Raw genomic sequence first — 23808 nt, forward strand, 5'->3', positions numbered from 1 at the left:
GTAACACATGACACTGTAATAAACTATATTATTATTATTATTATTATTATTATTACTATAAATCGGCATCAGTCCGGACTAGTACAAGCAGCCACACAAACACACACACGTACATGCACGTTCATTATCCATGAAATAATTGTGCACATGTTTTAGGACACATTTTCAAGTACTTTGGATAGGCTACTTGTAATCACGATCGGTTTGTAATTACAACAAACAAGGCTATCATCTTTCTTATAAATCGGGATCACTGACGCCTGGAATGATATAACGAACATATTTATTAGTCCCGACCATTTGTTGTATAAACGCTGTATATATGCTTCCATAGCTAATATGGATAGAATTATCATTAAACCGCCAGTATGTTATAAGAAAATCACCGGGCCACTGTAACTTGATAATGCCCTCATATTGCTTGACGACGGGCCATTTTGCAGAAGCCCTCGCTCTTTTCCTCTCCTTCGTCGGGCCGTTAATGGAAGACATCGGGCTGCAAATGCTAATGCCCTGAAAAATAGCGTTACCCTTATGATAACGAACTACGGTTATTACGAACTAAAATTAGTGGCCCCTTCCAGTTCGCTATAACCATAGTTTACTGTATATTGAGACAGATAAATGAAATACTAATAACTTAACAAGCGGTTTCGATAAAACAATAGCCTAGGTCTTAAATATACGATTACTTGTCATATCAGCTCCAGTAGATGTCGATACTTCAAGTGGGGATCATCATTAACATGAAATACGTTGTCATTACTGACGTCATCTGGATTTGTAACTGAAGCTTGATCTACAAAATTCGTTTTCTTGATGTTTGAAGATATCTTTTACCAGTGTTACCACCTTGCATAGTATTTAGAATATCATCAATTTTGGAATTGAATTCAACTTTGCGTTTTCGAATTTCAGCATGTTTCTAAACTGCACCCGAGGAGGTTGTAAAATGTTACGCTTTGTCTTGTGAGTGAGTGAGTGAGTGAGTGAGTGAGCGCGCGAGCGAGTATGGTTATACGCCGCAATATTTTAGCAATATTCCAGTAATATCACGTCGGGTGACACCAGAAATTGGCTTCACACATTGTACCCATGTCGGGATTAGAACCCGGGTCTTCTGCATGACGAGCGAACGCTTTAACCACTAGGCTACCCGACCGCCCCTGCCCTGTTCTGGACCTATTAACTATCTCATCAATTTTCGAATATGTACGTTCATCCAAGGTGCATCAGTTTCGGAATTCTTATTTGGTACACACTTTTTTTGTATAAATAATATTAATGGTACAGTAAACTACGTTTATAACGAACTAACGGATACAACGTACTGTGTTTTTGGTCCCGGGCATTTGCTATATAGTATAGTATAGATCCTGTATATATGCTTATAATGAGCTACGGTTATAACGAAGTAAAGCTAGTGGTAGTTTACTGTAATAACATTTATATAATCGTTAATAAACGTGAAATCCCAATATTGTACACTCTTCAAAAAAAGAAAGAAACGCATAGTTAAAAAATAAGGATATTTATTAAGCGGATGTAAAAGTATCTACACAGAATATGCGTGAACACAATCAAATGAAATTAGAAACAGTGATCGACAAAAGAATTGTCGTCATTGTCAGCATTAATTCAGTTCGGTCATTGCACATGTGTATAGCCACAAGGGGGCGTCATTGTCAGTACCTGGTACCACCTCTTGCAGCCATCACTGCTCGACACCTCCTTGGCACAGATTGCACAAGTCGACGGATTTTTTCGTGGGGAATTCTTCGCCATTCCTCCTGTAAGGCGTTGGCGAGTTGTGCCAGTGTGCGGGGACGCTGGTGACGTTGAAGGACGCGTCGATCAAGTTCGTCCCACAAATGTTCAATCGGGTTGAGATCAGGCGATTTGGACGGCCATGGAAGGACATTGCTGTTCTCATTAACAAGGAAATAACTGTTGCACGTGCTGTGTGGGGCCGAGCGTTGTCATGCTGGAACAGCTCCCTCTGGCGGTCCAAAGTTGGGAGGAGGTGAGGACGCAGAATTTGGTCTATGTATCGGTTTGCTGTAAGATTGCCCTGGGCAACCACTAACTGTGATCTACCCGTGTAGGATATGGCTCCCCACACCATGACACTCCCTCCACCAAATCGGCCCACCTGTCGAACGCAGTTCGGCGCAAAACGTTCATGTCGACGTCGGTATACACGTTGTCTTCCATCCCGTCGTTGAAGAAGAAAACGTGACTCATCGCTGAATCAAACGCGTCGCCAGTTCCTGAGATCCTATGCCTGTACTCTGTTGCACCACCGGACACGCCGTTGTCGGTGTAGACGTAGCAAGACAGGTCCAACTTTTGGCGATATTTCGGTCAGCTGCAGTCAGAAAATTCGTAATGAACTGATGAATTTTTATACGGTCTTTTATAGTCAGTGTCTCTACTCTTGTTTCCAACATTTTGCACGTGCATTGTGCTGAAATCTTTTTCTGAAAACAATTTCCGTGCAATCTTTGCATTTTTGCTGATAAATATTTACAAAAACATTTTGAGATGTGTTTGCGCGCAATGCACAACAAACATGACATGATTAACGGGAATCAAACATAAGAATTGTCTTTATCACTTTTTCACAACCAGTACTGCGCCTATATATATATATATATATATATATATATATATATATATATATACAAAAATGAGGTAAATGTTCACTCGGTGTACATGTAATATATAATAAAATAATAAAGTCCACGTGAGTCTGATATAAAGAAGATGATGGACCAACGTGGACTTTATTATTTTATTGTATATATATATATATATATATATATATATATATATATATATATATATATACGCAGTACTGGTTTTGTATGTAGATATGACTATGCCGTTACAAATTAAATTTCTACGATCAGTCACGACAGCACTGATACAGAAAGACAATTCACTTTTTCACAACCAATCAACATGTATGTGTCAATCCATCACCATAGAACATCAGTTCAGTATCATTGTCACAGTACTGGTTGTGAAAAAGTGAATTGTCTTTCTGTATCAGTGCTGTCGTGACTGATCGTAGAAATTTAATTTGTAACGGCATAGTCATATCTACATACAGTTTGTAAATGAAGGCTATCATTTGGTACACATGCCTCTTGATATGAACATGAGTGAGTTGGGTTTAACGCCGCTTTTAACAGCATTCCAGTTATATCACTGCATATCACGTGTAAGCTTAATGTGGGAGGAAAGCCCGAAGTGATGCAGGTCTAAGACGTTTACCACTTCGTTGAAACCCATGAGCACGGGTATGGTGCTCACAAACCTTGAAACATAATCGGGGCGAACCGGTCTCCGAACCTAAAATCAGAGGTTTCTGGTGTACCCAAGGGACGCAACTCCGCACAGCGAATCGCGGCGCCTTAGACGAGTGGGCCACCCGTGCCCCCTCTTGATATAATCGACAAATACCGTGCAAAAATATGAATGGCATCAGGAAATACAACGTTCTCTTCTTTCAATAGTCAGATATCCACTGTACAAATTCTGATATTTCAGGAAAACATATATCTATCAATTACTGACCTTTCATGAGGACAATATAAAGTTTTAGAGACCCAATAAACTCTTGACCGAGACTAGCAACGGCCGCGGTCAAACTAATTTTTGGGGGGTCAATGAAACATAATATTGTGGTCGATAACTTATTTATTATGTAATTTCAAAAAAACAAAACAAGAATATTTCAAATTCAATAATTAATTGAATCAATTGTTCCGGGAAGTCACAGGAGATAAGGCACAACAAGAAGCTTTGTGTTACGCTCCCGCTGATTGGCTAAAAATATTTATGTCTCCATAGAATCCATTGGCTTAATCCCGCAGGGCAATACCACTTTTGATCGCAGCATGGCAGGTTAGGGGGCAATACCGTGTTATAAGGAAGGTCATGGCATGAAAATACAGATATAATTAGTAAATGTAATAATTTGTCTAACTATAAGGTATGAAAATAACATTTTTTATTGTCTGTAATGAAACATTAGCAATTTTGGTTGGTTAGAAACAAATTCGTAAATATCGAATGAATTTTACAATGAGAGTATAAAAATATTCTTGTTTTGAAATTGGTTATTATTTTAATTACTTAAATACAATTTAAATTGGTATATGATAAAAAAAATTGTTTTGGAAAGCCAAGAAAGTGTTTAATCAATGTCGCAATTATAGAGCTGTTTCATTGAATGTAAACAAACGCACGTGTACATTATAACCTGTCATCGTACACGTAATAACCTCGAGTTATGCAACACAAGTCTATTATTCGTATAACCTTTAATATGACTGACACAACTAGGAAAAAAATGAAATAAACATGAAATTTTATAATATTTATTTAATTAGGATTAAATCATCAAGGTATCCCTATCTGTGAATACTGGGTTACAATTGTTCCCAGCAACCTATGATTTTGTGTGAAGCCCATTTCTGGTGACCCCGTCGTGATATTGTTTGAATATTGCTAAAAGCGGCGTAAAGCCATACTCACTAACTCACTTACAGGCGATTTAATGAATAGGGTGCTAAGGCAAAGAAATAAACAAACAAACAACATACCAATACATGCCAGTAGAGAGTATGTAAAAGGGTTGCCCAAACAGTGTATGAGAAAGACAAGATAAGAGATGAGATAAACGAAAAGATTTTATTATTCCAAGGGAAAATCATATTGCGTGATATCTGCACATAGAGAATACCCTTAAATCACAATGTGGAAGAGATGGTGTAACTACAATGCAATGTTTCGTATGAAGTGTGTTGTTTACACGCTGTATCCTTTGTTTGCATGACAATACGAGAGAAGGGGAAGTGACGCATTTCCGCTAATACAACGGGATCTAAATATGCTTTATAATGACATCACGACATTTAAGCTCATGCACGTTTTACTGCTGATTTAAATATAGCACTGTCAAAAAACAAACGTGGAGTTCTTGTTGGTACAGTTGGTCGACGGGAAGCAAGCGTGTAATCGACTGTCCTACGAGCAAACCTTCCATCCCTACTGTTGTTATTGACTGCACGGATTATGCAGATCAGCGGGTTAGTATGACAGGTAGGGACTTTCCTGAAGTTTGCTCAGCAGGAGTGCATGAGATTTGTTTGTTTGTTGTTAAAGGCCGCACTCAGCAATATTCCAGCTATATGACGGTGGTCTGTAAATAATCGAGTCTGGACCAGACAATCCAGTGATTGATATCATGAGCATCGATCAACGCAATTGGGATTTAATGACATGCATCAACCAAGTCATCGAGACTGACCACCCGGTCCCGTTAGTCGCCTATTACGACAAGCATGGGTTGCTTTTAGCCCGGATCTTCACGGGTCGAGAAAATGAGTTCCTGGGGAGATCTGTGATGTGTTGTTGCTTTAAGATCTCGCCAGGAATTCATTTTGTCGACCCGTGAAGATCCGGGCTAGAACAGGTCTTCAGCAACATGTGCTTGCCGTAAAGGGCGACTCTGCTTGTCGTAAGAGGCGACTAACGGGATCGGGGTGTGTTGTTGCTTTGAGTGTTTAAGAAGTCGCCTTCTGCCTCAGCAATTTCGGCTGACCTGTCCCTCTTTGGGACTCATGTGGGTAAGCAGGGTACATATATCTGTCAGGAGTTAAATATTTCTGAATACATGACGCCTATTATGCGTAGAAACTTTATTTTTTCTTCCGACTTCTGAATGCCTATCAGAGGGCGCCTGCGTATACATGCTTAGGTGTGTGTGTGTGTGCGCGCGTGTGTGCATGTGTACATGTGTGTGCTCTATTTTATTGTGGAAATTCACATTTTCTCTTATTTAAAAAAAATGATAAGCCCGCAACTGATGTATGTTATAAAATTATGTATCTAATATGCAGCACTCTAACCGAACATGTTTCTGTAGTTTGCCATGGGTCGCTGTGAGCAGTGTTATTGAATACACGATTGATTGTCTGATGTAACTGGTACGTACCTTTTGATGTTTCGGTATTTCTAAAATAAATATTTTGTGTGTTTTCTTTGCAACAAACTGGACTTCTTAACAAATAATGTGTGTGTATTTCCTTGTTGTACTTAGTGCATAGTGTCTGCATTGGGGACAAGTTTTCTCAGAAACTCCTGAAGGTACATAAATGAAACTCTGCAAGCTTGTCCGATAGATACTTATCAAGACTGAGTTCGAAAAATTGGTGCCATAAAAAATATTTTTTTCCAGAGTGACGTCCTTGCTTCTACATGTATATTTACAGTCAAAGCCTTCATGTTTTCAACATTAACTTCGTGTTATTCAATCTGTTTGAGCAAACAACATTCTGATGTGTCCCATGACGGGGGGATTGTGATAACGCTGTTTCCTTGTTGTATCTTTGTGTGGCTGCGTATTTTCTGTTTTTCTTTGTGTGCTGGTTTCGAGCACCACGTTCAGGGGAAGGCTTAGGGGACCAGGCCGAGGACGACGAGGAGAGGATGTCCGTCTGCCTCCCAGCGGCAGACGACATTCTGAGCTTCCTCGATATCACACTGTTTTCAAAAAATATGTTCAGTTATAACAAACAATATTTTGAAGAGTTCTTTTATCAAGCATTCAAACATGTTTATGTTTGTTTCAGGTTCATGAATGTTGACATCGTCCCGAGGCAAGGGAGTTAACTGACTTAAAAGTCCAAACAGGACTTTTACAGTCAGTTAACTCCCTTGCCTCGGCAAGATGAAATGTTAGTGAACCTATTGTTTAGTCACGCTCGTTACAAGTTTTGTGTCATTCGGTAAAGCATATGGAATATTATATTGAATCAGAATGTGTAAACTACATAGATATGTCAGAAATGTTTTATGTAAATTTACAGTAATGGGGTGAGTGGGTGAGTTAGGCTTACGCCGCTTTGAACTTTAGTCCAGTTATATCACGGCGTGTTAGCTTATGTGGGAGGAAAACCCGAAGTCATGCAGGTTTTAGACGTTTACCACGAGCACGGGGATGGTCCTGACAAATTGGAATAATTGTTCCGCACTACATTCTAACAGCATGTGGGGCGGTCGGGTAGCCTAGTGGTTAAAGTGTTCGCTCGTCACGCCGAGGACCCGGGTTCGACACGGGAAATGTTTACAAAATCTGTCCAAGAGCTCGGGTTTGTTGACTTTTGGTAGCTCAGTTGCAATTATGACAAATGTATGTATGTCCTTTGGTTTTCGCCTTGGAGCCCGTGTGCATCTGCATCTGCATTCATGCAATTACATCATACATTTACACTTATCATACCTCCATGTGAAACTGTTTGCTTGTTTGTTTGTTTGTTTAACGCCGCACTCAGCATTATTCCGGCTATATGGCGGCGATCTGTAAATAATCGAGTCTGGACCAAGCAATCCAGTGATTGACATCATGCATCAACCGAGTTAACGAGTCTGACTACCCGATCCCGTTAGTCGCCTCTTACAAACATGGGTTGCGGAAGACCTATTCTAACCCGGATCTTCAGGGGTGTATATAAAGTAATTCATTGGATGACTGGTACTGATATCTATAAGTGATATAATGCTGTATCAAAGATGGCTTTGTCTCTGATAATAATTATTCATTTAATCAAGTGAGGACATTAAGTGAAAGCATTTTCGAAGGCTAAAGAGTGAAGTATTTTCTCTGTACTGATCAACTAATATATCGTCAACTGCAATATAAATGGTAAGACATTGTCTGAAAAAATAATAAGTTGCTGTGGACTCGGCAAAAGTTACACACGGCTGTTGATTCTTCAAATGCCACCTATACTTTCTTACTACTCTTTCACATCATCATTTCTTCTCAGGTTATCTAGGGGCCGGGTGGCCCAGTCGTCTGAGGCGCCGCGATTCGATGTGCAGAGTTGCGTCCCTTGGGCACACCAGAAACCTGTGATTGTGCGTTCGAATCCTGGTTCACCCCGATTATGTTTCCAGGCTTGTCAGCACCATACCCGTGCTCATGGGTTTCACCGAAATGGTTTACAAACGTCTGAGACCTGCATCATTTCGGGCTTTCCTCCCACATTAAGCTGACACGCCGTGATATAACTGGAATACTGTTAAAAGCGGCGTTAAACCCATCTCACTCACTCACTCTCAAGTTATCTCCATGGTCTTATGGACAGAGCGTCTGCCCGGAGAGCGGAAGGTCGCTTGTTCGATACCCGAGCCACGTCATACCAAAAGACGTTAAAAGACGGTACTTGTAACCCTGAATGACGCTCGGCATTAAGGGGATAAACCAAGGACTGCGTGAGGTATCCATGTTAAGCTATAACATTGTATCTTTGTGGGCAAGCGCTATATTCTTTGTTTGTTTGTTTGTTGTTTAACGCCGCACGCAGCAATATTCCAGCTATATGACGACACTCTGTAAACAATCGAGTCTGGATCAGACAATCCAGTGATAGACATCATGAGCAACGATCCATGCAATTGGAATATGATGATATCCATCAACCAAGTCAGCGAGTCTGACCACCCGATCTGGTAAGTCGCCTCTTGCGACAAGCATAGTTGCCTTTTGCGGCAAGCATGGGTTGCTGAAGACCTATTCTACCACGGATCTTCACAGGTCGCAAGCGCTATAAAACTGGCACAGGTCCGGACTGGTACAAGCAACCACACAGACACGTGCCTGCACTTCGCAATATATGTCTTCTCCCTTCCGTCAAAACTACAGTCGCGTGCTACCTTTCTTACCACCAAGGTGCAGAAATTTGTATATTTATCCGTGAGGAGCGCATCTTCCCGAGACAAGGGAGTTAACTGACTATAAAGGTCCAGTTATATAGGCAGTTAACGCCCTTGCCTCGGGAAGATGGTTGGTTTGGTTGGTGTTTGTGTTTTACGCCGCACTCGGCAATATTCCAGCTATATGACGGCGGTCTGTAAATAATCGAGTCTGGACCAGACAATCCAGTGATTGGGATCGGGATCATGAGCATCGATCCACGCAATTGGGATCAATGACATGTATCAACCAAGTCAGCGAGCCACGACCACCCGATCCCGTTAGTCGCCTTTTACAACAAGCATTGTCTCCATTTAAGATGTGAGGAGCGTGGTTATAAGCTGTCCCGAAGTGGAGCGTTGGACAAATGACATCCCAAATGACAAAAGTACTAGACGGACCGGAATATGTGAGCTATTGTTTCATGACATTTCCCTGGTCACCACGCCATGAACAGTGTCAAATGTCATTTCCGGGTCATTGCTGCTCCATGCAGATAACAAAAGAAGTGAATAATGTTTGAAATCATATGGTCGCTTCTACTGCTAAACCTCGTATCTGCTCTTACCTTCTTAACAATGAGTCAAAATGAAGCAAAGTATAGATAAAATATGTATTCTTGTACTTGATGATTAGCAGTTTAATATGGCATCGATAATTAAAAAACATAGAAATTACGATGTATTTTGCTTTATAAACGAGCTTTTGCAATAGAAGCCACATATATATTTTCATTGTGTACGGATACGCTTCTTTTGAGTACGAGTCATCCAGTTGATTATGTAGGGTGGGTACAGGTTATCCAACATTTGTGTACAAGTCTACCAAAATATACAACGAGTGTGAGTGAGTGAGTTTGGGCTTAACGCGGCTTTTAACAGTATTCCAGTTATATCACGTTGTGTCAGCTAAATGTGGGAGGAAAGCCCGAAGTGATGCAGGTCTCAAGACGTTTACCACTTTTGGTGAAACCCACGAGCACGGGTATGGTGCTGACAAACCTAGAAACATAATCGGGGCAAACCGGGATTCGAACCCACAATCATAGGGTTCTGGCATGCCAAAGGGACGCAACTCTGCACAGCAAATTGCGGCGCCTTAGACGACTGGGCCACCCGTGCCCTATCTGGTATCTCAGTGGGCTAGCAGTATAAATCAGCATCAGTTCGGACTAGTACAAGCAGCCACACACACGTTGCTTTGTAAGTGCAATAATCTTGGACATGAGGTAAAACCCGATTTGACCTCGCCACATGCTATCAACCAAGTCAGTTTACTGGGTGTTAATCCTGGAATCACAATGGTTTTGTAGTTACCTCTGTTACATGTTTCTTAAGTATGAATATATTTTTCTGTGTGAAAAGATCTTCCGAAGTAAGTTTTGGAGGAAGAATAGTCTTTTGGACTGGTGTTTAGTTGATTTGCAGCATTCAATAACAGGTTAAGAATGATTGCAGAGAAAATGTGATCAAGAGAACGTCAGCGGTAAAACACTACTGTCATCTTAACAAACATCAGTTTAATAAGCATCAATAATAAAAGATCAAAAGAAATGAGTTTATCCAATATTTATTCATATCCATCCACAATAAAGTTAGATACTCCTTTCCACACTACACACTATATACATTGAACAATCACTCTCTCAAACATAACATTTTCATCGTCAGTCTGTTCTGTCAAAGAACTAAACATGTGACATATTACACTCTCTAATACTCAAGATATCAGCGACAGTTACAGGAACCATTTGTCAATATATCTGACAATCGTGTGTCTTCTAATTCTACCACATGATCAGTGTTCACGAGTAGCTATTTTCAGAACAGGTGAGAACAAGGAACAAAAGAATACGTTAGCTGCCAACAATGATAAAGCATACAACCCTGAACGATCAGAAGTGAATAATGTTGGTTTCTAAATTATACAGGATTTTGACTTGGAACTATCATGGCTTATCATAAAATCCTGGTGACGAAAAAGACAAATTTGTGGTGAGTATTTTATTCATGTGGAATATTTGTTCTTTAAAACTAATAATAATAATTCAGTATCAGAATCTGAAGCCATTATAGAAGCTCAATAAGTAAATTTGCAACCCAAACAACCACGTAAGGAACTGTACCCCTCCTGAATGTAAGTGAATGTTTCACTTTCTGTAACATGTTATCAAGCCTGTATATACACAATTTACAGTATCTACAGATATGTAACCTTCAGATCTTTACCTTTGCCGAGTTTACATTAAATCAAGGTACATCAGTGAACACTAACACAAGTCAATTCCTATTGCTCTGTTGGAACAGGATGATTGTCTTAAAGTGTCTAAATACGAGAAAAATGAACAGGCATGTTTATATGGCAACTGACTGTTTAATACTCAAGATTGCCATCTCATTCAAATTTGTGCCTAATTTCAGACAAACAATAAACACATTGACATAGTTCTTGGCCTACATAAATGTTTGAAAACTGGAATCACATGGAACACATATTACATTTATCAACTATTATATACTTCAATTACCAAAAAAATCCAAGAAAACCAAAAAACACAATGCAAATAAAAATATTTTGTCTGCGTGGCAAATTTTGTTAAGCACCATTCTTCTGCGATTAATATTTTGTGGAACATTGAGGAACAAAACCTAGACAATTAAACAAAAGGATTTGATTGAATCGAATCGATAAATATCTGCTTGGAACTTGAACCTGAGACGGACTGAAAAAAAGTGCTTGAAGCGGGGAGATTCTGTGTGTGAGTTAGGACATCTTCTCGTGGTGTTCCAGCGGGTAGTGTTCCTTGTATTGAAGAACGTGATGTTTCATCTCCTGCATCTGGCGCCGTATGTGTGGCACCATTTCCTCGTACACGTCATGAAACAGTTCCTCTGGGTTAGGCTTCTTGCGGTTTTCTGCTGCTGCAAATGAATTCATCACCTAAAACACAAAAAAACAGGTTCTATTGAAAAATCACTTAACAAAAGACTAAAAAAAATAATAGTCTTGGTTCTCAGGCACCACCCGCATAATCATAAAGTCCACTGCACGTTTCGTTTTTATTTCCATTTAAAAAAAAAAAAAATCAAACAAAATTCTAATATTCTGAACCAAATTAAAAACTTCACAATCCTAAATTTCTAACATTTTGACCAGTTATCATTGTGGGCCCTTACTGTGTTGGCCACGTATTGTCTTCAGATAACACTCGTTTTTGTGCAGGTGAATCAATCAAAATCATGTGCAAAGAACTATAGTGGCAAAAGTGTTTTTTCACGTGCAGCTGGTCACCCGGCCATAATACCGCACGTTTTCAGCCATACTTGTTAGCAGTCATTAACAAAAAAAAGAAAAACACAAGAAAACAAAAGTCTTTACGCCCATTTGTCATGCCACGCCTTTCAAATGAGCAACGTGAACGTGCCATCGGCATGTTGCAGACGGGAACGTCCGTAGCTGAAGTCGCAAGGACGATGGGTTGTAGTCGACAGACTGTTTATGATTTACAGACGCGTCTACAGCAAACGGGTACAACCACTGATCGCCCTCGGCCAGGTCGACCACGTGTGACGTCACATGCAGAGGATCGTCAGATTGTCTTACGTCACCTCCGTAACTGATTTTTAACGGCTACATCAACCAGAAATGAACTGTTTAGGGGTAGACTGAGTGCCCAAACTGTTCGAAACCGTCTGTGAACTGCTCACCTTTAAGCACGACGGCCATACTGCCGGCCGATTCTGACTCAATTACACAGACGTCAACGTCAATTGTGGGCACAGCGACACTTACGATGGAATTGGAATCAAGTCGTCTTCATTGATGAATCCCGATTTAATCTTTGATTTGCTGATGGTAGGGCGAGGGTGTGGTGGCGCCATCATGAACGTTACGCCCAGTGTTGTGTACAGGAAGTTGACAGATTTAGAGGCGGAAGTGTCATGGTGTGGGGTGCTTTCTGTGGCAATGCCCGTTCCAGGCTTCTTGTCATACGTGGCAACCTCAACGCTGCTGCTTACCGCGACCAGGTACTGGCACCAGAACTTCTGCCTTTTATGGAAGCACATGGACCCGGTTTGATCTTCCAACACGACAATGCCAGACCCCACACAGCGATTTTGACAAGGAATTTCCTTCAGAATGCGGGAGTCAACGTCATGGACTGGCCATCAAGGTCTCCCGACCTCAATCCCATCGCACCCGTCTGGGATGCTCTTGGCAGAAGTCTGCGCACTCTCCAGAACCAACCACAGAATTTGCAAGATCTTGGCACCATTTTGCAGCAACAATGGCGTCGTCTTCCCAATCATGTGCTCACAAGCATCACAAGGTTCATGCGGAGGCGTTGTGTGGCAGTTGTCAACGCACATGGTGGCCATACACGCTACTGAACTTGTGTGCCATCAGATTCTCGAGCTTGGTACTTATGATTTAAACTGTTGATGTTATTACCAAATACCATAGGTGCTTGGAACAAATTATGGTTACCACCGTTAATCAAAATCCTTCTTTGGACATTAATGATTAAAAATTACCTTCTCTGATACATTTGTCCGTTGTATATCATAGATGGGATTACTTTTAAAAATGTGAAGTTTTTAATTTGACTCAGTATACTTAAAAACAATGCTATCCAATATAGCATGCAGTTACTTCCCTTTAAATGCATGCCGCTTTACTGCGCATCTTGTGTTATGGTCATGGTGGTCATAGGAGTTTGTATGCTTGTTCATGTAGGGAGGACCAATTCTTTTATTCTTTTAAGCCTAACACCAAACAGACATATTGGGTGAGTGAATGAATGACTACATCACACGCAATATTCCAGCAACATGTGAAGGCCTGTAATAAACAGGGTCTGGGTCATGAACTATGATCAACACTTGTGGGTCACAATGGCCAGGTAGCAGGTTGTAACCATCCAAAGAACCACAGATCAAACCACATCTCAACAGAACGGAGAAATACATATGAGATTGACAAATACACAGCCTGTTTGTTGTTTAACGTCGCACTATTCGCAATATTCCAGCTGTATGATGGCAGCCTGTAAATAATCACATCTGGACCAGACAATTATATTGTGAACAATGATCAACGCCATGGGGGTATGATGGCACACCATTAACCAAGTCACACAGCCTGACCCACCTGATCTATTTGGGGCGGTTGGGTAGCCTAGTGGTTTAAGCGTTCGCTTGTCACGCCGAAGACCCGGGTTCGATTCCCGACATGGGTACAATGTGTGAAGCCCATTTCTGGTGTCCCCCACCGTGATATTGCTGGAATATTGCTAAAAGCGGCGTAAAACCATATTCACTCACTCACTCACTCACTATTGGTTACCGGTATTACAATGTACAAAATACACGTGACATATAAAGTGTAATATGTATATCTGTACCCTGTATGTGAACCCTGTATTTGTAAGTTCATGTGAGAACAATAATGTGACATATGTATACCATATACAAATGTACCTGACAATAAGAATAAAACATTAATAAAACACCAATTAGGCTACCAAATGCTATCCGAGCTGTGACTGTGACCAGTAGTCCTGCACCATGACTGTGGAATATATTTATTTTATGAAAAAAAATAAAATCTAGAAACGCATACAAAAGCAAGTCGAGCGAGCTCTAGCTAGCTCTATATGAAATCAGCATAGGGAATTTTTTTTCTTTTTAGAGTCAAGAAGGATATTGTGTAATATAAGATTTCAGAGACTAAATGTTAGTCTATGTGACCAGGTGATAATTGACTTCCCTGAAATTGCAGATGTGGATCTCCCTTCATTAAGACGTCACTGTAATGTCTTGCCCTAAAAATTTCATAACATGTGACAGTCAACTTTCCTACCATTACTTTAGATGTGTTTCTTAATTACTTCATCTGCAGATCCTCAGCGAACCCCCATAAATTCCTCTGATGTAGCCAACTTTGTTACATGCAACAGCTAACAGCTAACACTCTACCTTCTTCCTAGACTCTAGCTTCCACTCCTTTTCGATGTCGTCGTTCCAGTAGCCCTGGCTCACCATGTAGTTGCGTAGTCGCGAGATTGGATTGTCCTGCTTGTCCCAGTAGCTTACCTCGTCCACTGACCGGTACGCTGAACTGTCATCGGAGGTACTGTGATGGCCAATTCTGGACAACACATATTGATTTTCAGCATTCAGAATTCAATTTATTATATACTTAAGTGTAAAAGACAGTGTTTTCCGAAGTTGAGAAAAGTGATATTTTCATTGCAGTGAATCATAACAATTGATATTTCACTGCTGTGAAAATAACACTTTGACAGAACTATTGTCATACAAGACAGACCTCCCCTCAAATTGTCTCCCTCTATCGTAAGTGTCTAGCCCATACACAAACTGTTGACTTCCTTTTTACGTTAGTTCCACCTTGACAAGGCAAAATAATGACAGAGGGCCATTTATGGAGTTAATATGGCTTCTCTTGAAAATGTTTTGTTATACACTGTAAACTCGTCAATCGAGAGTGTTCGTTTTGCAAAGTGCCATTTTTGTTACTTGTCCAGCATGTATTCTTTCGCTTACAACAGTGGTTTGGTAGTTTTCAAGTATATTTTTTTTGTTAAAGTGGATTTTGTATATAATCATATCTATATGTATGATACAGAATTTGTGCCCCTAAATAATTTTTGTTACTTTTGTTTATATTTTTTTAAGATTTTGCAAACACAAAACTACTTTTTTAGTGGCAAATACAAGGCGTGGTGAACCGTCCTGTGTTAGAGCCACCATTTGTGGGAATCCATATAGGAACAAGTTTTGTGCATGTGACTTATGATATAACACAACCTGGCAACAGCTGTGATACCAGCTGATTGGTATAGCAAGTTTCACCAAGAAACATTCAACGATTTTAGAGTTGTGCTCCAGAAATAAGCACTACACTAATTTTAAAGTCCAACTTGTCGTCATGAAATTTAAAAAATAATAATCTCAAATCATCAAAAGGCACCAGTTCACGACTTTATAGCAGTTGATCTATATATCAAGTTTCAACAAGAAATATTTAACGGTTTGGGAGTTCTGCTCCAGAAATAGAAAACTACTTGTTTACATCATGGAAAATCATGAAAATACAAAATATAAAGAATAAAATTCCCAAATCATCAAAATGCACCAGTTCCCCACCAGACTGATCTATACAGAAAGTCTCAACAAAAAATATATATACTATAAACTTTGAACATTCAATTGAAAACTTATTATCGGAAGTAGTAACATGCATAACATTTTTTTAATAATGACAACATTGGTGTATAATAATAACTTTATTGATAATTTATAACAATAATGGCTCTAGTCGTGGCAACTTCCAAACTTTCGGAAAGTTGTGATCTAACGGACCGTCATTCAGGCGATGTTTTTGACAGATCACGATCTGAAAAATACTATCATGAAAGTGTATCCCGTGGATAAGCCGACCCCTTTCTACAGAATCTTTTTTCTGGTCCTCAAAATTCGGCTTATACGCGGTCATATACGGTAACAGTTTCAGAGTTTTGCTCCGGAAACGGAAAATGGATGGCTGACGGGGGGATAAGAAATGTGCATACCTGTATGTCATCGCCTCGATGAGGACAGGTCTGCTTTGACTGATGGCCATTTCCCGTGCTGTCTTTGTGGCATTGTACACAGCAAAGGCATCATTGCCATCCACGCGAACTGTCAGCATGCCGTACCCTGCTCCCCGGGAAGCTGATATGGAAAAAGTTACATTCTTCATTCTATTCACACAGTGCCCAATAACACCATGTATTCCCTTCCTTCATCACCCAGTGACTGATATCATGAACATCAATCCATGCAATTGGGATACAATGACATGCATCAACCAAGTCAGGGAGCCTGACCACCCGATCTTGTTAGTCGCCTCTTACGACAAGCATAGTAGCCTTTTAGGGCAAGCATGGGTTGCTGAAGACCTATTCTAACCCGGATCTTCACAGGTCTCCATCACCCATGAATACATGACCAACTATTCAAGGCATCACCCATGAATACATGACCAACTATTCAAGTCATCACCCATGAATACATGACCAACTATTCAAGCCATCACCCATGAATACATGACCAACTATTCAAGCCATCACCCATGAATACATGACCAACTATTCAAGCCATCACCCAAGAATACATGACCAACTATTCAAGCCATCACCCATGAATACATGACCAACTATTCAAGCCATCACCCATGAATACATGACCAACTATTCAAGTCATCACCCATGAAAACATGACCAACTATTCAAGCAATTACCCATGAATACATGACCAACTATTCAAGCCATCACCCAAGAATACATGACCAACTATTCAAGCCATCACCCATGAATACATGACCAACTATTCAAGCCATCACCCATGAATACATGACCAACTATTCAAGTCATCACCCATGAATACATGACCAACTATTCAAGTCAAGGTCTGGTTCCAGTGAGAGAAAACCAGCATGTACGCTGACCAAAGAATGCTCAATAACATCGGCAATAACATGTACCATAGCCTTGTAGTCATCTTCCCCCAAAATTGCTTCAATATGAGAGAGAGTGAGTATGTTTTTACACAGAAACAGTCGTACAACACATAACATGGCTACTGTGACCTAAAACACATATAACATGACACCTACAACAGTTGTATACTCAGTATATTTGCTTCTAAGGTAACACATACCAATACCATCTCCTTTGTACTGATCCTTTGTAGGTGTAGATATGGCATAACCATTGTTTCGGCTGAAACAAGAGAAGAGGATTAAATAACGAAGAAACTACAAAGAAAATATTACAGAAAAACATGTTTGGAAATATAGAACTGAAAAGTTGGGACGTCCTATTCTTATATACCTGTGAGTGAGAAACACATTTGAGATAACTGGTATCAAACATGTGTGACCTTGAATTCCAGGTCCGTGATTGGCTACTCCATGGTGATGTACTAAGGTCAAATAATGACAGACTACTTTCCTGATTGTAATTCATTGATAATTTATTCATGCTTCGGTTGAATTCACCTACGTCTGTGTTTAAACTTTATGGTTTTAGAGTGTTAACACTGATTTAACTGTTAACACTCGCTTTCACTCGTTTAGATACCTTTCGTAACATCTCATTGTAAGACAAACGATATGTGACAGACACTCGTTTTGTAATCTCTATATCCATGGTCTTAATCCTTACCAATAACATTTTAATATCCCAGAAAAAATATTTGCTGATGCAGCAGTATCATGCCTTCATTATGATCAGTGGAATGACTTACAAGGATACTTGTCTTTTACATGTATAATCTATTTTACATGTTTAAGTACTTTCACATTTCTAGACTTCCAAAATATCAGAGAGTAAAAAATAGTTGTTCTTTGTCGGTCAGCAATATTCCAGTTATATCACAGCAGGGTCAGGCAAAACAGTGGTTGTTAGCATGAGCATCCATTTAGTTGGTGCATAACTAAACAGAGAAAAAATTTAAACCACCTGATCCATAGTTGACTCATATATGCACGGTTCTCTTGTAACATAATTATGGTTCTTGTTGTTAAATGCTTGACTCATAAATATTCCAGCGATACGTATATGAAAGCAGCCTGTCTGGACCAGAAAAAGTAACCAGTAACAGATATTACAAGCAATGATCCACATCATTGGGGTGACATAACACGCAATCATTCAAGTCATCAAGCCAATCCAAACCAAGTTGCCTCACATGACCGGCATAGGCTGCTGTCGAAATGCCCCATTGATTGAGTAAGCTTGATGTTATCAGGAAGACCCACCAGAAGAAGATGATGGGACAGTCTAGCACAGCAGCAAAGTTGAATGCAGCGTGAGCATCCCCCTCGGACGCTGCCCCCTCCCCGAAGTAGCACATCACACACAGGTCATTCTTCTTCAGCTTGAAGGCGTAGGCAGCCCCTGCCGCTGTAAGGAGGAAGGGATGTATGTTTAGTGTTTAACACCACATCCGGCTATATACTGTGAATAGTTGTGTCTTGCCATGAGGTGAGGTGAAATGGGGTTTAACATTGCATCCAAGATCATTGCACTCATATGGCGACATGCATGCACGTTTGTGATTGTGTGTGAGTGGCTTCTTGTACTAGTCTGGACTAATGTCGATTTTATAGTGCTAGCCTGATGAGATACCATGCTGCAGTTTAACATGAATATACCCCACTCAGACACAGTATATGATTCTGAGCCGATCAGTCCTTGTTGCCCCTTAATGACATGTGCCAGGCAGGGTAACAACAAGTACCATCTTTTAACGTCTTTGGGTAAGACTTACGAATATCATAGCACGAAGATGATTCAATTACTGTTTTAAACAATACTGATCTAATAACAACATGGAAGGTACTTTCAATCCTTGTTATTTATTACACACATATACAGTGTTCATCAATTTGAAATTACAGACATAACCGTTTGACTTTTCAAAATCTATCTGATCAATCATTCCATGTTGTTATGGGAATGGGGGAGTATGGATCACTCCATTTTGAAGTGTTCAGTCATATCACAGTGTGTCAGCTAGATGTGGGACTAAAGCCTGACGTGATGCAGTTTTTGGACCTTTACCACTTTGGTGAAACCCACAAGCAGAGGTACGGTGCTGACAAACCTAGAAACAACACCAGGGTGACACTGGGATTCAAACCCACAATCATGGTTTCATGAAAGGCAAAGATGCACAGCAAATTGTGACTACGTATACAACTGGACCTCCCGTACCCCCATTTCGAATTGGAAAACTAACCAAATCTTGCATATTAAAATTCATATGGAGATGATAATAATGTTTTTTGATTATCTTCATTTTGACTGCTGACCTTGAGGCATCTGGGTGGCTAGAGGTGATGAGATGGTGATGAAGTTGAGGTCCCGAGAGCCGTAGTGAACTGGCATCTGTCTCCCCTTCCCCACATCACCTGCATTGCCATAGCACTGGTTCATGAATTGGTCCAGGGTGAAACCCCGCCACATCAGCACACCTGTTGACAAACACACACACACAAATAGCAAAATACAAGACATGCTTATTTAGCATTTTGAGACTGAGAGAAGATCACCTTTATTGATTTGAAACCTAGTTATAGATTTTCCCCCTACTACAGTCTCATATTTCAATATTTCTCCCATTCATGGCATATGCAGCACAGGATGTTAGTGGGGCTTTTTACCATAGCCGTGGCAAAACATATTTAGATATTTAGGAGGTCACTTGATTAAACTTGATTATCAGCTAATCAGCATCAAAAGAAGCATTCAGACCATCATATCTGATTTCCGTATCCCGAAAAATGAATATGACCAGGAACTTTCAACTGCCAAAAACTGAAGTTGCGGCATAATTGTTGTGGATGTGTCATGCACCCTGTTGTTTCTGAGCAACAGGGAATCTACAGCCAAATAGGAACATGATGGAAGGCATATTTATGTATACAATTTCTGAATCGAGGTGGTAAAGAAATGAACCCAAATTGTTTTAGACAGGTGACATCCGATTGGACCCCCACAACCTTCATTTAGATAGGGCAGTCAAAGTTTTCTCAGGGTTCACCTGACGCAACCTTCTATGGAAGTGTCGTTATATCTTGACACTGAGAGGTATCGTATCAGTAAAACTTTTACTAAAAGATCAGACTTTGTTGAGACTGCAAGTGCAACTGAACACAGTTGAGGGACAATCCTTGCATTAAAATCCTGATTCAACAGAAAGCAACTTGCCTGCCTCTCTGTATTGACCAAACACAAGATCTCTGGGGTCGAGAGCAGCGGCTGATCCTATGTGAGTTCCTTCCTCGCCATAGTTTGTCATGTAGAAGGAGATTCGGCCCTGTCTTTGAGACTCATACAGTACACGGTCCATGGTGTTGAGAAGAGTCATGTCCTTGTACATCTTTATCACAGTGTCTTTGTCCAGCTGCAACATATCACACAGGCTGTCATGTAGAGTGAGTGAGTGAGTGAATTTTCACACCGCTTTGAACAGTTTTCAAGCTATATCACTATGATCACAAAGTGTCAGATTAAAGTGAAAGGAAAGCCTTAAATGATGCAGGTCTCGGATGTTTACCATTTTGGTGGAACCCACGAGCACAGGTATGGTGCTGACAAACCTTGAAACATAATTGGGAAAACAGGGATTCGAACCCACAATCGCAGGTTTCTGACATGCCCAAGGGATGCAAATTTGCACAGCGAATTGTGGCACCTTTGACGACTGTGCCACCTGTGCCCACAGACATACAGAGATCACATAGGGTTCAAACTTGATTGTTTAAACTAGTTTATACTTATGAATCAATTACGATCAGTCACAATTATTTTGTGTATTTTTCAGATGCTCGTTGTCATTTACATGCCGTAATCATGTTTACTATGATAATTATGATTTGGAATTTTGAACATCTAAATTCACAAACATAAATTGGTTGCATATTAATGATGAGTGTGTTATTGTGTACTCATGTTTGATTTTGTGTATACATGGTATAGAATACATTAACCTTTTAAATAGTTGAACATTCTTCTTAGCTGGTTGACAGAATAGGGAGAACAACTACTAACTTGAACATGTGGAAATTTTCTGATGAATACTGATCAACTGAATCTCTGAACATATAATTAATGTGGCATCCCTGCACCAAGCCCAATAGCATGTCTTTTCAAGCTTGGAACTGTTAACAAAAACACTTAAATATCCAGAAAAGTACACATCACTGATTTAAACACTCTAAACAATAAAACTTTCAACAATATTCAGTGAAATGAATGAAAGTTTCTGAAGCATTCATCTGAAACTGTAACCAAGGTAACCTACCTTTGGATCTTGTGTTTCATCCACAATCTTCCCATCTCTTCCCATGACTCTGTAGACAGGAATACCCTCCAGCAACTCAGGCTGTATGTACTCCAGTTTATGGACATAGTGGGACTTGGAACCAGGAAACTCGGGTTTCTCTTCAAATGTAATATTCTGAGATGACAGAACCTGCAACAGGTCATGTCAAGGTTAAAAAATCCTTTCACATTCTGCAAGTCATTTACCTTTGACAACTCTTAGAGATAACATGGATATGTCAGAACAGTTTAATGAAAGTCACAACAAATTTCCAGTGAGGTGATCTGAAAATGAGGAATAGTATATGCCAATGTTATTTTCTGTCACCAAGTGAATTAATTTTGTAATTCCCCAGCTTGACGAGGAACTTACAAAAGAAGTTCATGAAGAACAGATAATCTGTAATTTTGAGTAGGTTATTCTGTATATTACCAATATTCTTATTTTCTGCAATAATTTTAAAAATGTAGTGAGAGAGAATTAAAATATACCCTGTTTTTGAAAAGACATTGATCATGATTTGTTGTGTTATAACGAGAGGTGTGACAATCATTGAAGCTGATTTGACAGTGTACACATATGGACTGTCAACATTGGGTTCATGTGAAGTACTGTACACCTGTCAGAACAGTCAATTATAATTTAGAATTTGGTGCCCATGTTATGTGTGAACACTGTAATTTCACAAGAATTCATATTTTGTGAATATGTGTCTCAAACTTTCAATCAATTTTGGAGTTTTGCTGCCTGCAAGAATTATGTTGAGAACTGGTGCACCATACACAGCTGTTTATTCATGGAAACCATGCTGAAGTACTGAACCAAACGAAAACAGGTGACATCGCTCGAGTACCATGGAAGTTTACAGACGCAATAGAGGTTACAACTTTCATCGAGAATCATATTTGTGTCAGGACATAGCTGAATTCTATTAATGAAGACATCATCCACTGGTATGAACACAAATGTCTTAATTCAAAAATAGGGTATGCAAAGATAAATTATTGTCTTACAGCATAGGCACCATGATCTATTTGCCATGCCACACATTTTAACCATGAAATTCTAATCTACACCTAAAAGATCTTGGACTGAGATACGGTAATTAGGTTTCTGTTTCGGATTCCCCACTGGGGAGTGGTACACTTTACCGGAAGCACTTATTCTGATCCATTTAGTGTGGGGGCTCGAACATGCTTCACTGTCTTACCGGCTCGGGTAATTAGTGCATTAATTAGCTGATGCTCTACCACTGGACCAAGAACGCCATCACATGTAATTAATGCTTGTTAAACGGGTCATTTGCACCTCATTAACACACATGCGCAGATAAGTAAACAATGAATTGCGCATGCATGCATGTTACTGACATCACACCGTCTCCATTCACCATTTTGAGGAAGCCATGCCTGCTACTGTCCATCAAAATGAGTAACTAATCAAGTGATGAAACATACTAAAACGGACTATACTCTCATACTATTACCCTTATTGGATTATCGGAATGACTGTAAAAAGGTTAGAATTTATGCTATACCTAGCCCTTAACAGACTAACCCTAGTGATCGAAAGGGGTTGTTGGATAAGAAAGGTGTGTCCGCTCCGGAGACGAGTGCATTCAAGCGTCACCACGGTAGCGGTTATAGCACCGTAACTGAGCTTTTGGTAGAGGGCGAAGCTGTGCCCGGTAAACTGCATTGTTCACCCTGTTGGGACAAGTCACAATAGCATTGAGCGATAATGCATACATATATAACTTTTAGAGGGGGGTACGGGCGGAAGACTTTCCCTCTGGCAAGTTGCTTGTACTGACCAACTTGGGCCCCAAAGAGGCAGAATTTTCGTATTGACATTCAAGAACGAGGGTGCATTTGCATAGATGCAGTGTCATCGGAATATCTATGCTTAATCACTAAACGACATAGAACATACGCTTTGTGTATGAAAGGTCCGTGCAACAGAAAACAGTTGTTCCCTGTTGATATTCTTTAGAAATGGCAATATTCGCAGTGATCTGGAAAATGCCATGACTGACGGTGGATGTGAAATACGTCATCACATAGGTGCACGAAAGTATTCTCGTTGAAATAAATCATAATCCGTAAAAGCTTTTGGAAAGCGTGTTGGTTGTAGTCATGGTGT

General features: G+C 40.0%; 1 protein-coding gene across 1 annotated transcript; it reads right to left on the minus strand.

The window, feature by feature from the left end:
- Positions 1–10323: 10323 nt before the first annotated feature.
- LOC124144679 (2-oxoisovalerate dehydrogenase subunit alpha, mitochondrial-like) lies at positions 10324–23734 on the minus strand. The gene is made up of 9 exons (XM_046514218.2): positions 23599–23734; positions 21646–21816; positions 20550–20745; positions 19652–19813; positions 18596–18740; positions 17494–17555; positions 16365–16506; positions 14749–14920; positions 10324–11710 (listed from the first exon to the last, which is right to left on the minus strand). Exons 1-9 carry the CDS (start codon positions 23692–23694, stop codon positions 11534–11536), a joined length of 1323 nt encoding a protein of 440 aa, XP_046370174.2. The 5' UTR covers positions 23695–23734; the 3' UTR covers positions 10324–11533.
- Between the last annotated feature and the right edge of the window lie 74 nt (positions 23735–23808).

This window comes from Haliotis rufescens, unplaced genomic scaffold (genome assembly GCF_023055435.1).
Source record: "Haliotis rufescens isolate VD_foot unplaced genomic scaffold, xgHalRufe1.0.p SCAF_3, whole genome shotgun sequence".
Classification (NCBI taxonomy): domain Eukaryota; kingdom Metazoa; phylum Mollusca; class Gastropoda; order Lepetellida; family Haliotidae; genus Haliotis; species Haliotis rufescens.